Below are 18,013 nucleotides of genomic sequence, written 5' to 3' on the forward strand. Positions count from 1 at the left end.
GTGGTGCAGAGGAGGTTCACCAGGTTGATTCCAGAGATGAGGGGGTTAAACTGTGAGGAGTGATTGAGTCGCCTGGGACTTCAGAAGGATGAGAGGAGATCTTATAGAAACTTATATAAAATTATAAAAGGGATAGATAAGATAGAGGCAGGAAAGTTGTTTCCACTGGTAGGTGAGACTAGAACTAGGGGACATAGCCTGACGATTTAGGGGAGTAGATTTAGGACGGAGATGAGGAGGAACTGCTTTTCCCAGAAAGTGGTGAATCTGTGGAATTCTCTGCCCAATGAAGCAGTGGAGGCTACCTCAGTAAATACATTTAAGACAAGGTTGGACAGATTTTTGCATAGTGGGGGAATTAAGGGTTATGGGGAAAAGGCAGGGGGGTGGAGATGAGTCCATGGGCAGGTCAGCCATGATCTTATTGAATGGCGGAGCAGGCTCAACGGGCCAGATGGCCGACTCCTGCTCCTATTTCTCATGTTCTTATGTTCTGTTTCCTAGCCCTTTCTAATCGTGTTCTTAATCGTTCTGTGGGAGCCAGATTTTAAGATGATTAACCACTCCACTGATCAACAGATGCCCTGAGGGCCCTTGTCATGAAACATGGCTGTAAAGGCACGTGGGGCAGGTAGAGTTACATTTTGACATTTCACTTTTATCCAAACAGCAGGAGGAATGTGGAACTCAGTTCCACAGTGGATAAGCGATAAACTCATGGCAGAAATATACCCTGTGAGGGAACTTGATGAGCACGAGGAAAATAAGGATAGAAAATAGACTGAAAGGATTATCCAAATCAGAATCAGGTTTAATATCACCAGCATATGTCGTGAAATGTGTTAACTTTACGGCAGCAGTATAATGCAATACTTGATAAATATCAGAAAATAAACTGAATTACAGTCATTATGTATATGTATATTATATAGTTAAATTAAAGTTAATGCAAAAACATAATTTAAAAAAAAAGAAGTAAGCTAGTGTTGGTGGGTTCAACAGATGCCCTGAGGGGCCTTGTCATGAAACATGGCTGTAAAGGCACGTGGGTGAAATCGGATGGCAGAGGGGAAGAAGCTGTTCCTGAATCGCTGAGTGTGTGTCTTCAGGCTTCTGTACCTCCTCCCTGATGGTAACAATGTGGCGAGGGCATGTCCTGGATGGTGGGGGTCCTTAATAATGAACATCGCCTTTCTGGGGCACTGCTCCTTGACGATGCCTTGGATACTATGGAGTCTCGTCCCCATGAAGGAGCTGACTAATTTAACAACTTCCTGCAGCATACTTTGATTCTGTGCTGCAGCACACCCCACCCCAATACCAGACGACGATGCAGGGACATCTGCAGAAGTTTGAGTGTTTTAGGTGACAAACCAAATCTCCTCAAACTCCTAATGAAATGTAGCCACTGCCTTGCCTTCTTTGTAGCTGCATCGATAGAGGGATGAGAGGTACGAGCTTGGATCATAGATATCAATGACAACATTGGCTTCAGACGTTAGTTTCTGTGCTTGGCTTTTGTTATTCTGAGCTCACTCAAACGTGACATTTAATTTACATCTCTTGATGTAATGATGTGAAATCTTCTCTACAGGGTCAAGCAGCAGATCTGCATTTTCAAACCAGGACAGCCAAATCAGCTAACATCGAGGTTCAGAAAAAGTTTTCCCACCTCAGAGTTCTGGCCAGACTTTTATCAAAGCAGCATCTAAGGCCTTCAGCCGAAGAAAGCAGTTCGATTACAATGTCATTTCCCCCTGAAGGTCTTGACACCTCTTTCGGGTGACAGTACTGTTGGTATGTCATTGCAACCGTTCAGCTTTGGACTACTTTGGGAATCACGGCTGAATTCAACCCACCTACACCTGCACCAGTACTGAAGGCTGACGCCAGAAGCAAAAAGGCTAATTGGTTTTTGGCTCCTTAATGCACGCCAGAAGTTCAAAAGCCAGCTGGAGGTTTCTTCTGCTGTAGACTATAAGATCCAGTTGAGGCATGGTTATGGGATCTTCTAATACAAGATTATACAATTTAGGTGTGTGCGTTGGGGGGGGGGGGGGTTGTTGGGAGTACGGAGGTCGTCTTTCCATACAGAAGGTTTAAAAAGTTATCAATTGAAGTGAATTATAATTCTTATCTAGGAATCCATTAATCTACACATGGAATTCAAGCAATTGAGTTAGAATAAACATTCATAAACCCATTAGCTTCCATTAAAACAGATGACAAAAGAACTCATGCATCATCATTGCTGGTTGGAATTTCACACAATACTGCGACCTGAATTCTTTCACATTAGCAGCTATTAATTCAGCAAGAGTAAAATTGATGTCAACTTTTTGTATCAAATTCACAAAAGTAGCTTGTCAATTGTCACTAGCTAAGCAGAAAGGAATTGGAAATTCTTAGCATGCTACACAGGTGCTGCAATGGTTATTTAAGGTGCACTTTGGTTTATTTCAAGCTAATAAAACCTCTCAAGGTTGGCATGACATTAAACCATTCAAGCACCAATCTTAAGTTTTGCACCATCGGCACAACCCAGAGATACCCCTCCAGACTCTTTGCAGCAACATTTCATTGAATTCATTCATTTAGAGATACAGCACAGTAACGGGACCTTCCGGCACACAAGCCCAATTACACTCGTGTGTCCAATTAACCACTAACCCCTGTGGCTTTGGAATGTGGGAGGAAATCGGAGCCCCCAGAGGACCCCACAAACATTGTGGCGGCAACACAGACACGCCTTAAGGGATGCAACTTCCCATTAATTTTTAAAGTGTTACCACATAGATCCGTGTGGTATCAAACACCTTTCCTTCAATGTTTAATAATCTAAAGTCAACACCTTACATCACTTAAGGACAGTTTTAACCTTGTATTTTTTTCAAGCAAAGTTTCACTACCACAAAATTCATTTCCCTCAGCAGCAGCTTACCCACCACTCTCCCACATAAACGAGTAAACATGATAGTAAAAAGCCTGCAATGTGGACATGGAAACGGCTAATGGCAGTGGAGAAGCCAGCCTATTGGATGCTGCTGCATCGAAAACTCTATTAGTTCATGACCTTCGATCAAACAAGACCCTACATTGCACAATGAGAAAAACCACTGCTGCAAGCTGGCAACTTTGAAGCGCTCCTCTGTGAATGTGCCTCATCTGTCTAATTGCTTCTTTATTGTTTGGATGTGACATTGTATTGTACAATGTCACACAGAGTGTTTCCCTCCCCATTGATCTTAACAGCAATAAAAACCTTTAAAACACAGATGATAACGGTACCAGGGCTTGGCCTTGCCATTTCACCCTCTACCCCCATGAAATTTCAAATTATGGGTCATAGACATAACACTTTATAAGCTTAATGGCATATCTGAGAGTATTTCAAGGTCATGAAATATTACCTTGGGGTTTTCCAAGATCCCAGACTCGTAGCTGTGGGAAAACATAAAATCAATGTACACAGAATGAAAGTTACAGTGTGAGAGTCCGAACTTATTATGACTGCAAATATTTTAAATAATAATTTACTTAGTAGTTAAAATTAAAATACTACAAATCTGCAAAGAACACGGACTACAGTCCATGTCTATTAGTAATTAAACCTTAAACGCTTGCATATTCAATCATCGGACAGCACGTGATAGAGAAGCTACACTCAGAACTATAAGCACAAAGTGCACAGCAGATGCTGTGGTCAAATCAAGAAGTACAAACAAGCTGGATGAACTCAGCAGGTCGGGCAGCATCCGTTGACGGCTTCTTTCAACAGATGCTGCCCGACCTGCTGAGTTCATCCAGCTTGCTTGTACGTCTTGACTCAGAACTACATCTTCTCTTTCAAAAACCACACGGAACAGCTGGAGGACTCCACTCACCTGATGTGCATGATGTTGGCATCCATACTCCAAGGGCTTTTGGGAGTGACCGGAACAGGAATGCCATGTTCCTACAATCCAAACAGAATTCCAAAAAATTATAAGTTGGCATATGCTACAGGGTGGCTTACAAGAAAGACATTTCTCACCGCTCGGAGTGGCAAAATACTAGGTAATTACTCATAGTGAGAAACAGAGATTCAAATTTGTCTTTAAAAAGCACACAAGAATTCCAATCTTTTTAACGTCAATCCAACTATTGAATGGATATAATTAAACAGTATCATTAGGTTTAGTTCCAGTATCTTTATTCGTCATTATTTGCCATTCCACTCATTTTAGAGGAATATCTGCAGATGCTGGAAATCCAAGGCAGCACACACAAAATGCCAGAGGAACTCAGCATGACAGGAAGCATCTATGGAAATGAATAAACAGTCGACGTTTCGGGCCGAGACCCTTCATCAGGACTTCCAATGAAGGGTCTTGGCCTGAAATGTTGAGTGTGTATTTCTTTCCATAGACACTGCCTGCCCTGCTGAGTTCCTCCAGCATTGTAAGTATTACTTCACAGTATGTAGAGCTCAGGATATAATTCAAAGTGAGATGATGTGTGGAAATATTCATGATCAACACAAACCTTCTTCCAAATCATCAAGTGAATCCCAAACCTTTATTCCCCTAATGAACTTGAAACTTTACCTTAATTGCAACTATACTACAAGCAAGTTTCCCCTTGCACCTGAACGTACATCTACTTGTGCAAGAGACAATAAACATATACACTTCAATCGTCTTTCTGAGCCAATGCCGGCAAAGTTCCAGACCACACCGCTCGAAGTTTGCCACACAGCCAATCAGCGATGAGATTTCCTCCCCACATCACAACTGAGTTTCCACAATGGTGACCAATCAGCCACTTGATAAGTATATGAAGGCCAAGCATTCGGAGGACACACCGCACTGATGACGTCTCCTTGTGTGGTGATGAAATGTTTGCAAGTAAATTGGAAAACAACTCAACCCAACAATAAACTCAACTTGATTTTGTATAGATTTGGCAAGTCACCAAACTCTCTGGAAAGCTTCTATAGGTTCACAGTGAGTAGTATGCTAGCTGGAAACACCAATGCCCAGGAGGAGCAGTGCCTATGGAAAGAGTTGAACACACCCCAATCGAACACAAGCTAACCGCTACATCACTGAATACATTTACATGGAGAAGATAGCATCCATCATCAGAGACCCCCGTAATCCAGGCCATCCCATTTTCTGACTACTACAACCTGTACAAGAGGTACAAAGCATTAGATCCCACAGGACCAGGTTCAGGAGCAGTTATTACCCTACAATCATCAGCCCCCTGAAATGGCGTGGATAACCTCAATCAGCACAACTCAGAGCTAATTCTACAACCTACACACTCATTTTTTGCACACTGGTTGTTCCTCAGGCTCTATTCGTTTATGTATAGTTAGTAAATACGATTGTATTTCTTTTTGCCCTGTAAATGCCTATAAGAAAATGGGGCTGAGGGTTGAAAATGGTATATGCACTTCGATAATAAACCTACTACTTTTTTTACTGTTGGCATCAACTCCATCAGTTAAGTTGTAAACTATAACCTGTTGCCAGAGTGAAGTTTCCACTGAATTCCTTACTGTAGAAGTGCAGTGAAGTTTGATTCTTGCATCAGTTGGACACATATAGGCATTATCCCCCAGAACTCGGACAACCTGAATTACTAGATTTACAATATTGTAGATGTGGCCAGTAAATTTTACTCACTGTTTGACAGTTGCCAATTCCAGTATCAAATTAAGCCCCACTTTAAAAGTCAGGCATAGCTTATGAATTTCTCCTGAAAGTTCACAGCTGTTTTGGGTATAAGTTTGCCACAAGTGATCTCCAAATTATAAATAAGCTCCAAAAAGTGAACGAAAGGCTATACCAGAAAGCTTAAGAGGAAATTCAATTATTTAGTAGCTTAGGCACCTTCCAGTACTTTGTTTCCTACTATGCAAGGATAAGAACTGTGAAGTCCTTAAAAAACAATCCACATCTGTTTACAGGGATGTTTGGGAAGGGAGAAGAGGATGTTCCGAAGAATGATTTCCTAACTTTCCATTGTGGGATTCCTTCTTTAGATCACACTCAATAAACTGAAGCATAGATAACAAACTTAATTAGTAATTCATTACCCTGGGCACGTTCATCTTTAATCAGCACCACAGAAAAGTACTCCTGGTGACCAGTCTAGCAGACATGCCAGCCGCTACTGACACCGTCAGAAAAAGCTGAAAGCAAACTCCAACGATATCAGCAAAACAAAAACATTTCTCCACAGAAAAGATATTATTCATTTGCCACAAAGTGAAGACGTTACTTTATTTTTTTACTTTCAGAGTTAAACCATCTCATTTTAAAGTTAGGTTTATCAATAGTTCCTCTTCTAAATAATCTAGAGTTAAAAAAAGTAAACTATACTGCCTAAGCACTTTGTGATGTAAATCACATTGAAAAGAAAAATCAAGTCAAGTCACTTTTTATTGTCATTTCGACCATAACTGCTGGTACAGTACATAGTAAAAATGAGACAATGTTTTTTCAGGACCATGGTGTTACATGACACAGTACAAAAACTAGACTGAACTACATAAAAAACAACACAGAAAAAAACTACACTAGACTACAGACCTACCCAGGACTGCATAAAGTGCACAAAACAGTGCAGGCATTACAATAAATAATAAACAGGACAGTAGGGCAAGGTGTCAGTCCAGGCTTTGGGTATTGAAGAGTCTGATAGCTTGGGGGAAGAAACTGTTACATAGTCTGGTCGTGAGAGCCCAAATGCTTCGGTGCCTTTTCCCAGAGGCAGGAGGGAGAAGAGTTTGTATGAGGGGTGTGTGGGGTCCTTCATAATGCTGTTTGCTTTGCGGATGCAGCATGTGGTGTAAATGTCTGTGATGGCGGGAAGAGAGACCCCGATGATCTTCTTAGCTGACCTCATTATCTGCTGCAGGGTCTTGCGATCCGAGATGGTGCAATTTCCGAACCAGGTAGTGATACAGCTGCTCAGGATGCTCTCAATACAACCCCTGTAGAATGTGATGAGGATGGGGGGTGGGAGATGGACTTTCCTCAGCCTTTGCAGAAAGTGGAGACGCTGCTGGGCTTTCTTTGCTATGGAGCTGGTGTTGAGGAACCAGGTCAGATTCTCCGTCAGGTGAACACCAAGAAATTTGGTGCTCTTAACGATCTCTACCGAGGAGCTGTCGATGTTCAGCGGGGAGTGGTCGCTCTGTGCCCTCCTGAAGTCAACAACCATCTCTTTTGTTTTGTTCACATTCAGAGACAGATTGTTGTTAAGGTTGGATTTCATCATAGTGCTGAAGATGAGGTGGCTGGTCTACAGACTGAGGCAGTGTGTAGTGAGGAGAGGCTGTAGATGGGGCAAAATTGCAGTCAACAGGATGAGTTGCAATGTAAAAGTCCGACAAAATTAAAAAGGTGTTGCATTTCCTTAGGACTGTACTTCCTTAGAAGGTTGGCGTCATTCAATGTCTGTAGTGAGATGCTGAAGATGTTCTATAGGTCAGTTGTGGAGAGCGCCCTCTTCTTTGTGGTGGCGTGTTGGGGAGGAAGCATTAAGAAGAGGGAGGCCTCACGTCTTAATAAGCTGGTAAGGAAGGCGGGCTCTGTCGTGGGCAAAGTACTGGAGAATTTAACATCGGTAGCTGAGCGAAGGGCGCTGAGTAGGCTACGGTCAATTATGGAAAACTCTGAACATCCTCTACATAGCACCATCCAGAGACAGAGAAGCAGTTTCAGCGACAGGTTACTATCGATGCAATGCTCCTCAGACAGGATGAAGAGGTCAATACTCCCCAATGCCATTAGGCTTTACAATTCTACCGCCAGGACTTAAGAACTTTTTAAAAGCTATTATTAATGCTTCTTGAGATAGTGATTTAGATGCATATCATATTTTTTACTGAGTTAAGTATTGTATGTAATTAGTTTTGCTACAACAAGTGTATGGGACATTGGAAAAAAGTTGAATTTCCCCATGGGGATGAATAAAGTATCTATCAATCTATCTATCTATCTATCTATTTGAATGCACACAGTATACAGAATAAGGTCGATGAACCAGATTGGCAGGTATGAGTTGTAGGCATCACCGAATTATAGCTGGGAGATTAATGTCCAAGGATACACACTGTATTGAAAGGACAGGCAGGAAGGCAGAGGGGGCTGCTTTGCTCTGTTAGTAAAACATGAAATTAGGTCATTAGGAAGAGGTGACATAGGGTCAAAAAGTGTCGAATCACTGTTGATAGAGCTAAGGATCCGCAAGGGTAAAACAACCCCGATGGGAATTGAATACAGACCCCAAACAGTAGTAAGGATGTGGCCTACAAATCCCAACGGGAGATAGAAAATGCACGCCAAAAGGGCAATGTTACAGTAGTCATGGGGGAGTTAAATATGCAGGTAGATTGGGAAAAGTCAAATTGGTGCTTGATCCCAGGAGGGGGAATTTCTAGAGTGCCTACAAGATGGCTTTTTAAGAGAAGCTCGTGGTTGAGCCCACGAAAGGATCAGCTATTCTGAATTGGGTGTTGTGCAATGAACCAGAATTGATCAGATAGCTTAAGGTAAAAGAACCCTTAGGGACAAGTGATCATAATATGATCAAATTCACCCTGAAATTGGAGAAGGGGAAGCTAAAGTCAGATGTATCAGTAAAGAGGCATGAGAGAGGAGTTGGCCAGAATTGATTGGAAAAGAACACTGGTAGGGATGATGGCAGAGCAGCAATGGCTGGAATTTCTGGAAGCAATTCAGAAGGCACAGGATATATACATCCCAAAGAGAGATAAGTATTCTAAAGGAAAGGTGACACAACCATGGCTAACAAGAGGAGTCAAAGTCAACATAAAAGCCAAAGTGAGGGCATAGTATACAGCAAAAATTAGTGGGAAGTTAGAGGATTGGGAAGCTTTTAAAAGACAACAGAAGGCAACTAAAAAATTTATTAAGAAGGTAAAGGTGGAATATGAAAGTAAGCTAGCCAATAATATCAAAGAGAATAGCAAAAGTTACTTCAGATACATAAAGTGTAACAGAGATATGTGCATGGATATTGGACCGCTGGAAGATGATGCTGGAGAGGTAGTAATGGGGAACAACGAAATAGCGGATGAACTGAACAAGTATTTTGCACCTGTCTTCGCTGTGGAAGACACGAGCTGTATGGTGGAAGCTCCAGGTGTCGGGGTCATGAATTGTGTGAGGTTACCATAACTAGAGAGAAGGTTCTTGGAAAACTGAAAGGTGAAAACGTAGATAAGACACCGGGACCAGATGGTTTACACCCCAGGATTCTGAAAGAGGTGGCTGAGGAGATTGTGGAGGCGTTTGTATTGATCTTTCAAGAGTCACTAGATTCTGGAATGGTTCTAGAAGAATGGAAAATTGCAAATGTCACTCCATTCTTCAAGAAGGGAGAGAGGCAGAAGAAAGGAAACAATAGGCCAGTTAGTCTGACCTCAGTGGTTGGGAAGATGTTGGAGTTGATTACTAAGGATGAGATCTCAGGGTACTTGGAGGCACACGATAAAATAAGCCATAGTCAGCTTTGTTTGCTCAAGGGAAAAACTTGCCTGACAAATCTGTTGGAATTCTTTGAGGAAATAACAAGCAGGAAGGACAAAGGAGACTTGGTGGATGTCATTTACTTGGACTTTCAGAAGGCCTTTGACAAGGTGCCACACAAGGCTGCTTAACAAGCTATGAGCCCATGGTAATACAGGAAAGACTCTAGCACGGATAAAGCAGTGGCTCATTGGCAGGAGGCAAAGAGTGGGAATGAAGGGAGCCTTTTCTGGTTGGCTGCTGGTGACCAGTGGTGTTCCACAGGGATCTGTGTTGGGACTGATTCCTTTTCTGTTTTATGTCAATGATTTGGTTGATGGAATCGATGATTTTGTTGCAAAGATGTCAGATGATATGAAGCTAGGTGGAGGGGCAGGTAGTTTTGAGGAAGTAGAGAGGCTACAGAAGGACTTAGATTAAGAGAATGGGCAAAGAAATGGCAGATGGAATACAGTGTCGGGAAGTGTATGGTCATGCATTTTGGTAGAAGAAATGAAAGGGTTGATTTTCTAAAAGGAGAGAAAATACAAAAAGCTGAGGTGCAAAGGGACTTGGGAGTCCTTGTGCAGGATTCCCTAAAGGTTAATTTGCAGGTTGAGTCAGTGGTGAGGAAGGCAAATACAATGTTAGTATTCATTTCAAGAGGACTAGAATATAAAAGCAAGGATGTAAGGCTGAGACTTTATAACGCACTGGTGAAGCCTCTCTTGGAATTTTGTGAGCAGGTTTGCACCCCTTATTTTGAAACTGGAGAGGGTCCAAAGGAGGTTCATGAAAATGATCCCAGGATTGAACGGCTTGTCATATGATGGCTCTGGACCTGTATTCACTAGAATTCAGAAGAATGAGGGGTGACCTCACTGAAACCTATTGAATGGTGAAAGGTCGTGATAGAGTGGACATTTCCTATGGTCTATGGTGGGAGAGTCTAAGACCAGAGGACACAGCCTCAGAATAGAGGGGTGTCCTTTAAGGATGGAGTTGAGGAGAATTTCTCTACCCAAAGAGTGGTGAATCTGGAATTCTTTGACACAGACAGCTGTGGAGGCCACGTCTTTATGTATACACGAGGAAATCTGCAGATGCTGGAAATTCAAGCAACACACACAAAATGCTGGTGGAACGCAGCAGGTCAGGCAGCATCTATAGGAAGAAGTACAGTCAACGTTTCGGGCCGAGACCCTTTGTCAGGACTAACTGAAAAGAAAGATAGTAAGAGATTTGAAAGTGGGAGGGATGAAGCTAAGAACTGTAAAGTTGATTGGCAAAAGGGATACAGAGCTGGAGAAGGGAAAGGATCATGGGACGGGAGGCCTAGGGAGAAAGAAAGGAGGAGGGGAGCACCAGAGGGAGATGGAGAGCAGGCAAGGAGTGACTGGGAGAGGGACAGAGAGAGAAAAGAGAAAAAAGTGGGGGAGGGGGAGGAGGAGAGATAAATAAATAAATAAGTGATGGGAGTAAGAAGGGGAGGAGGGGCATTAACAGAAGTTAGAGAAATCAATGTTCATGCCATCAGGTTGGAGGCTACCCAGACAGAATACAAGGTGTTGTTCCTCCAACCTGAGTTTGGTTTCATCTTGACAGTAGAGGAGGCCATGGATAGACATATCAGAATGGGAATGGGACGTGGAATTAAAATGTGTGGCCACTGGGAGATCCTGCTTTTTCTGGCGGACAGAGCGTAGGTGTTCAGCGAAACAGTCTCCCAGTCTGCGTCGGGTCTCACCAATATATAAAAGGCCACACCAGGAGCACCGGACGCAGTATACCACACCAGCCGACTCACAGGTGAAGTGTTGCCTCACCTGGAAGGACTGTCTGGGGCCCTGAATGGTGGTGAGGGAGGAAGTGTAAGGGCAGGTGTAGCACTTGTTCCGTTTACAAGGATAAGTGCCAGGAGGGAGATCGGTGGGAAGGGATGGGGGGGGGGGAAACGAGTGGATAAGGGAGTCGCGTAGGGAGCGATCCCCCATGGAAAGCAGGAAGGGGGGGGAGGGAAAGATGTGTTTGGTAGTGGGATCCCTTTGGAGGTGGCGGAAGTTACGGAGAATTATACGTTGGACCTGGAGGTTGGTGGGGTGGTAGGTGAGGACAAGGGGAACCCTATCCCAAGTGGGGTGGCGGGCGGATGGGGTGAGGGCAGATGCGTGGGAAATGGGAGAGATGTGTTTGAGAGCAGAGTTGATGGTGGAGGAAGGGAAGTCCTTTTTATGTATATTTAAGGCAGAGGTTAATAGATTCTTGATTGGTCAGGGTATGAAGGGATACGGGGAGAAGGCAGGAGGTGGGGGCTGAGAGAAAAATTGGACCAGCCATGATGGAATGGCAGAGCTGACTTGATGGGCCAACTGGCCTAATTCTGCTCCTATATCTTATGGTCTCATGGTCATATCCACTTAAAGCCGACTCTTTTTTTTTCAGAATTTTAAATATTCAAACTTCAGGCCACTTATCAAATTTGAAATTTCTGGATTTCAGTTTCAAGATAGAAATTGCTGAAGTGGAGATCGAAATTTCAGATTTATCCTAATAGTTATGATTTCTGCCTTAAGCCAACACTCGCTGCTGAAGCTACAGATCCTATCAGTCGACAGAAGCTACAGCTCTTCCTGAGCAATGGTCAAGGCGTCAGAGTCAGCCACAGATGTGAGAGGGTTTGAGGTAGGAGCGGCCATTGAAGTTACTGTAACTGTAGGAAAAATAATATTGCTTAGAAATGTGTCCCAAATTGATCATTCTAATGCAGTTAATGCAGCTGATTATCAAACGGGACAAGGCACTACTTCAATTGATTGGCCTCATTGTCCTGGATGAATTTCAAATATAAATATATTGTTCAAGTCTTCTGCAATGTTCTCACTGGCTGGAACAGTGAGGGATCTTCGAGGAGGGGAAAAAACGAATGACCTTAAAACTATTGATGATCACAATAGCCTTGTTGACAAGCAGAGGGATGACCTTTGGAACCATATGACTTGTTGAATATCTCCGCTGTACAAAACTAACTGATGTAAGCCTTGGTCAAAGATGAGCCACCTAGTACACACCATGCCTCTTCGTATTACACAGCTACCCCTTTGGACCAGAATATGTGGATCCTGGATTGGTCATCTGAGGACCTACCGACACAGGAGAGCATCATACGTAACTCCATCTCCACACCATCAGTTCGCCAGCGGTCTCGATCATTCTTGAGTTAAGAATGCCCATATTATTGCAGGCAGAATTGCGACTTTGCAACGGCACAAGAAAGAAACAGTCAATCTTGGACAAACATCGTCCAAATAATAGGCTGCTTGCAGAGAGGAAGAACTCTGGCTTTAAGAGGTTCATTCACAGCAGAACAGTGATTATGAAGTGTACATGAACACATACACATTTTAAATTGAAAATACTTATTTATCCTCCCAGCCACGGGCACTTTTATACAGCGTTTTAGTTCATATCAGAGGAGGAAGATGACCCCGCTAAAGCTCTCTGCATCCAAAGGTCAAATTTGCACATCAATAAAAAGAACAAACCCACTTTATCTCAGCCGGAACTAAAAGGTAAGGTCCTGCAACACTCACCCTTGGTACTAGATCATTAAAATAAAATGAAAGCATTATAAATGGATCTTGTTTAACATGCATATTTGCTTTATTTTAGTAAAGGTCCTCCTAGCCCACGCGTGTTTTCCTCAGGTGGGATGGATGCTGTGGGGTAAGGGCTCGTTTCTGAGTTGTACCTGGCTTGGTAATATTGCATACCTCATCAATGCCATTACATCCAAAGAGGGCAGCAGAGGTTCTTCTATAGCAGCTCAACGGCGGTACTGAGCCCAATACACCATTTGTCCTGAAGAAATAGTTGATCTTTGCTGAGCATTACCTAAACTGCCAACCTAGTAAACACTGAAACAGTAGACAGTGACACAGCAAGGAACACACTAGGAACCAGCTGCAAAACACACACACAAAACATTTGAGGAACTCAACAGGTCAGGGAGCATCTACGGAGGCGAATAAGAAATCATTGCTTTGGGCCAAGACGTTTATTCCCTGCACCTGCTGAGTTGCTCCAGCATTTTGTGTGTGGTACTCCGGGTTTTCAGCATCTGCTGTACCCCTCGTGTTTAAGAACAACTGTACCATTTTACAATGTTTCCAGATTCACTTGACACCGAATGGAACAAGTTTCAGAACCCGAGCACCAGACACAAAGGCATTTGATTGGCCTAACTGCCCTGGATGAATTTCCAGTAACTATACTGTCCACATCTTCTGCACAGTGAGCAATGTCCTCAGTAGCCCAGAAGGAGCTTTCTCAACATTGAATTTAGGCAGGACTGGGTAGAGGGAAGGAAATGAGAGGGGAGCTTGAGTTGGATGGAACTTTAGGTGCTTTTGCCTCAAACTTTCAAGAGCAAAGGAAGAAACAGGGTTAATAGGCACAGTATACACCCATTGCCCATATTATTCAGTAGACCTCTAACACTGCTCATTAATACAATTATCAGCCAATCACATGACAGCAACTGAACACACAAAAACATGCAGACATGGTCAACAGAATCAGTCTTTGGTCAGACCAAACATCAGAACGGGGAAGAAGTATGATCTGAGTGACTTTGATGATTGTTGGTGCCAGATGGGGTGGTTTGAGTATCTCAGAGACTGCTGATCTCCTGGGATTTTCACACACAACCGCCTCTCAAGTTTACAGAGAATGGTGTGAGAAACAAACAACATCCAGTGCACGGCAATTCTGTGGCGAAAACACTTTGTTAATGAGAGAGGTCAGAGGAGAATGGGCAGTATGGTTTAAGCTGATAGGAAGGCTATAGAAATTCAAATAATCACGCATTACAACAGTGGTCTGCAGAAGAGAACTTCTGAATGCACAACTCATTGAAGCTTGAGATGGATGGACTCCAGCAGCAGATCGTGAACCAGAAACGTACCTAATAAAGTGGCCACTGTGTGTATGTTGGTAGATACTGGATGAAATACTTCTTAATTCAGTTTCACAAATTACCAGAAGATGTCTAATATGGCTTACAACAGAAATGAAAGGAAAATCTATTTACCATTTGCGTGCCACACTCCCTGCAACAGAGTCAACAGAAAGAGAATTAAGAAAGGCACTGGATGATGCCAAGGCTGTGTTCAAGGGTGGCACTGGAAAACCCCACACATTAGGGGTAAAATAGTGTTAAGTGAAAATTCCACACTCAGGTTTTACAAAGCCCATCTGGCTCCTTATACCATCGATGATAAGATAGCCAGTGAGCTAAACCGCATGGACTCTGAAGGAATTATTTTCAAGGTTGAATGGAGCCCATGGGCAATGTCAGTGGTCCCAGTGGCCAAGATTTTAATGTGAGCATCAATACTGTACTAAAAGTAGATCACCAGCCTCTGCCTAGGATTGAGGATAACTTTGCAATCCTTTCTGGAGGGAAACACTTCAGCAAAGCGGACTTGGCTGAAGCCCACCTACAGACGGAAATGGAAGAAGAGTGTTTTTCACCATAAACAGTCACAAAGGGCTTTATCACTTTAATAGGCTTATTGTTAGAGTAGCATCTGCACTTGCAATCTGGCAAAAGGCCATGGACCAGGTATTGCAAGACCGCCCAGGCACTCAGTGTTACCAAGAAGCCATCACTGTTACCGGGGAGGATGACGAGGAACATCCCCAAAACCTCAAGACAGCATTAAAAAGATCAGAAGATTATAAGCTCAGAGCAGATGAAACATGTTGTAAATTCTTTAAACCAAGCATCACTTACTGTGGCCACACCACTGACACACAAAATTTTCACAATTGTGCTGAGAAAATTCAAGCAGTCATGGATGCTGCAAGTCCAAAGGACCTGTCACAGTTGTGACCCTGTTTAGGATTTGTCAATCACTATAACAGGTTCCTACTAAACGTGGTCACTCTGCTCCATCTGTTGAATTCATTACTACAGATCAGGAAGAAATGACAATGAGCAAAGCAGTGTGAGGTGACTTTCCAAAAGACGATGGAAATGGTGACATCAGACACTGTACTCACACGTTATGATCCACATCGTTCAGTGAACCTTGCCTGTGACACCTTGCCTTATAAGTTGACGGAAAGATGGAAGTGAGCACCCATAGCTTGGAATATACTTGTATCGGAGAGAGAGTTTACCCTCATTACTGATCATCAACCACTGGTGTCCATTTTCAATCCACAGAAGGGTGTTCCACTAACAACAGCAGCACGAATACAGAGATGGGCTCGGTTTCTTGGAGGACACAATGCCAAGATTGAATTCGAGAGAGCACTAATTATGGAAAGCTGATGAAGTGTCCGTTTACTCTTGGAAAAGGAAATGATGGAAAAAGTCACAAGGGAGGATACTATCCTTGGTGTAATCTCCATAATGCAAATTAATGTCTCCCTATTATGGCAGAGATGATCCAAAGAAAAAAACAGAGAAGACCCCACTCTGTCTCAGGTCTACCTGTCAACCAAAATGGCTGGAATGTACAGCAGAAGTTCCAGTTCCCCCATTTTTACCAGGGTTGGGATGAACTTGCCCTTAGTGGGAATTGCCTTAAGTGGGGATTGAGAGCTATTATACCAACCAAGCTGAGCGCTCCATGCCAATCATCTAGGTGTTGTCAAAATGACAGCATTGGCTTGAGGCTTTGTCTGGTGGCCTGGGATTGAGAAGTATATTGAACAGCTTGCCTGCAATGGTCCGGGATGCCAAGACATCCAGAGCAGTGCCTCTCCATCCCTGGGAATGGCCTGGCAGAGGATTCATGTGGATTCTGCCAGACCATTCATGGGCACAAATTTCTTGGTAGTTGTGGACACAGCTACAAAGTGGCCAGGAGTGTTCCCAATAGCCTCCACTACAGCCCCACACACAGTCGATGTGCTGCTCAAGCACGGGCGTTCCAGAACACTTAGTCGGTGACAATGGACCGCAGTTTGTTGTGGAACAGTTTCAGTCATTCCTGAAAATGAATGGAATAAGACATATTACATTTGCACTGTCCCACCCTGCTACCAATGACTTGGCAGAAGGGTTTGTTCAGAGTCTAAAGAGCACACTGTGAGCAACGTCAGCAGAACACTACACTAACACTGAATCAGAAGCTCACCAACCTCCTCCTTGCAAATCGCAATGTAGCACACTCCACGACCAACAGCTCACCAGCTCACCAGCTCTGCTGTTCCTGGGTCGTCCCGTGCACTCCTGCCTGGATCTCCTCAAACCCAGTCTCAGAAGGACAAACAGCTGAGACAAACTGAGGGATCCTCAAACAAAGAGGTTTGATGTTTCACTCCTGGACTACAGAGGTGATCATAGGTAGGTACTTGAAAAGGTACCGGTCCACTCTCCTACACAGTGGAGGTTGTGTCTCATACCATCTGGAGACGACACATCGATCGCTTGATTGTTAAGAGAAGAAAGGGTCTGGAGCGGTCAGAACCACTTCCTGCAGCCACAGAGTCAACTCCTACAGCCACCACGGAGGAACCGGAGATTGTTTCACAGCCACAAGTCTCACCTTGTCAGGAACGATGTTATTCCACAAAAGCAAAAAAATCCTCCACAGCAATTAAATCTGGATGGGACAATTTAAATATTTGATGCACTAAGTGTGTATATAATATGGTGAGAGAGCAATACATTCCACCTGTGTATATAGTTGAGATTTGGAGTTTATAGCTTAGCAGGGACGAGTATTGTGTGCTTAATATTACAGTAATATTTGAGTAATATTGCAAATATATTGTTGATTAAGCATTCTTTGTTTACATTATTCATTCCGGGTTATATGTAAGAAGTATGAGAATGGGGTATGTCATCACACCACCGTGTCATAGTGCGTGCCTCACTAAAGTAAAACAAAGTAGGCACGTTTATCCTGAGTGTGCGTCAAATGAAACAGGACAAGAAGAGGCAGATGAAATATGGATTTTCACTGGCTGAACACAGACAGATTCAATTGCAACCAAGTCTATGGTCACCGCACCGCAGGGACAGAGGAGTGTCTTGTGATTCAGCTTCAGTGGGTCTCCCGAGTTTGAAAACCTGTACAACTCACTTGCTGTTGTGGGTCTTTTACAGGCATGAACTCACTCCTATAATAAACTGCAGCTGTCCCTAATATCCTATAGATCTGTTCTAGATTAAACATGAAAAGGGAAAGCCATTAATGGCTAATGAGTTGTTAATGAGTTGTAGTGAGACAAATGCAGTGGTCTATTATTGTTCTGCTACAATAAATGTTAATTAGCAGCTATTTACTTGATGCTTTTACCTGTCTTTGATTTCACCTCCTTTGCAGTCCCCCCTGGCCCTACGCCGCCTCCTCACCCCCCCCCCCCCACCCCCGAGCAGTTTTGCATCAGCTCTGAGTGGTGTCAACAGGTTACCCACTGTTACAAAGTGCCTTCCTCATGTCACAAGAAGATGGAGCAATTGTTAATGC

At 43.3% G+C, this 18,013-nt stretch overlaps 1 protein-coding gene across 1 annotated transcript in view; it reads right to left on the minus strand.

The window, feature by feature from the left end:
- Positions 1-18,013, minus strand: part of ass1 (argininosuccinate synthase 1) — a 180,550-nt gene that overhangs the window by 100,294 nt on the left and 62,243 nt on the right. The window contains exons 7-8 of the mRNA XM_073052786.1: positions 3,885-3,955; positions 3,411-3,441 (exon numbers count right to left, since the gene is read on the minus strand). Coding sequence (XP_072908887.1) covers positions 3,411-3,441; positions 3,885-3,955 — 102 coding nt within the window. The remainder of the gene's footprint in view (positions 1-3,410; positions 3,442-3,884; positions 3,956-18,013) is intronic.

This window comes from Hemitrygon akajei, chromosome 7, assembly GCF_048418815.1.
Source record: "Hemitrygon akajei chromosome 7, sHemAka1.3, whole genome shotgun sequence".
In the NCBI taxonomy this organism is placed as follows: Eukaryota; Metazoa; Chordata; class Chondrichthyes; order Myliobatiformes; family Dasyatidae; genus Hemitrygon; species Hemitrygon akajei.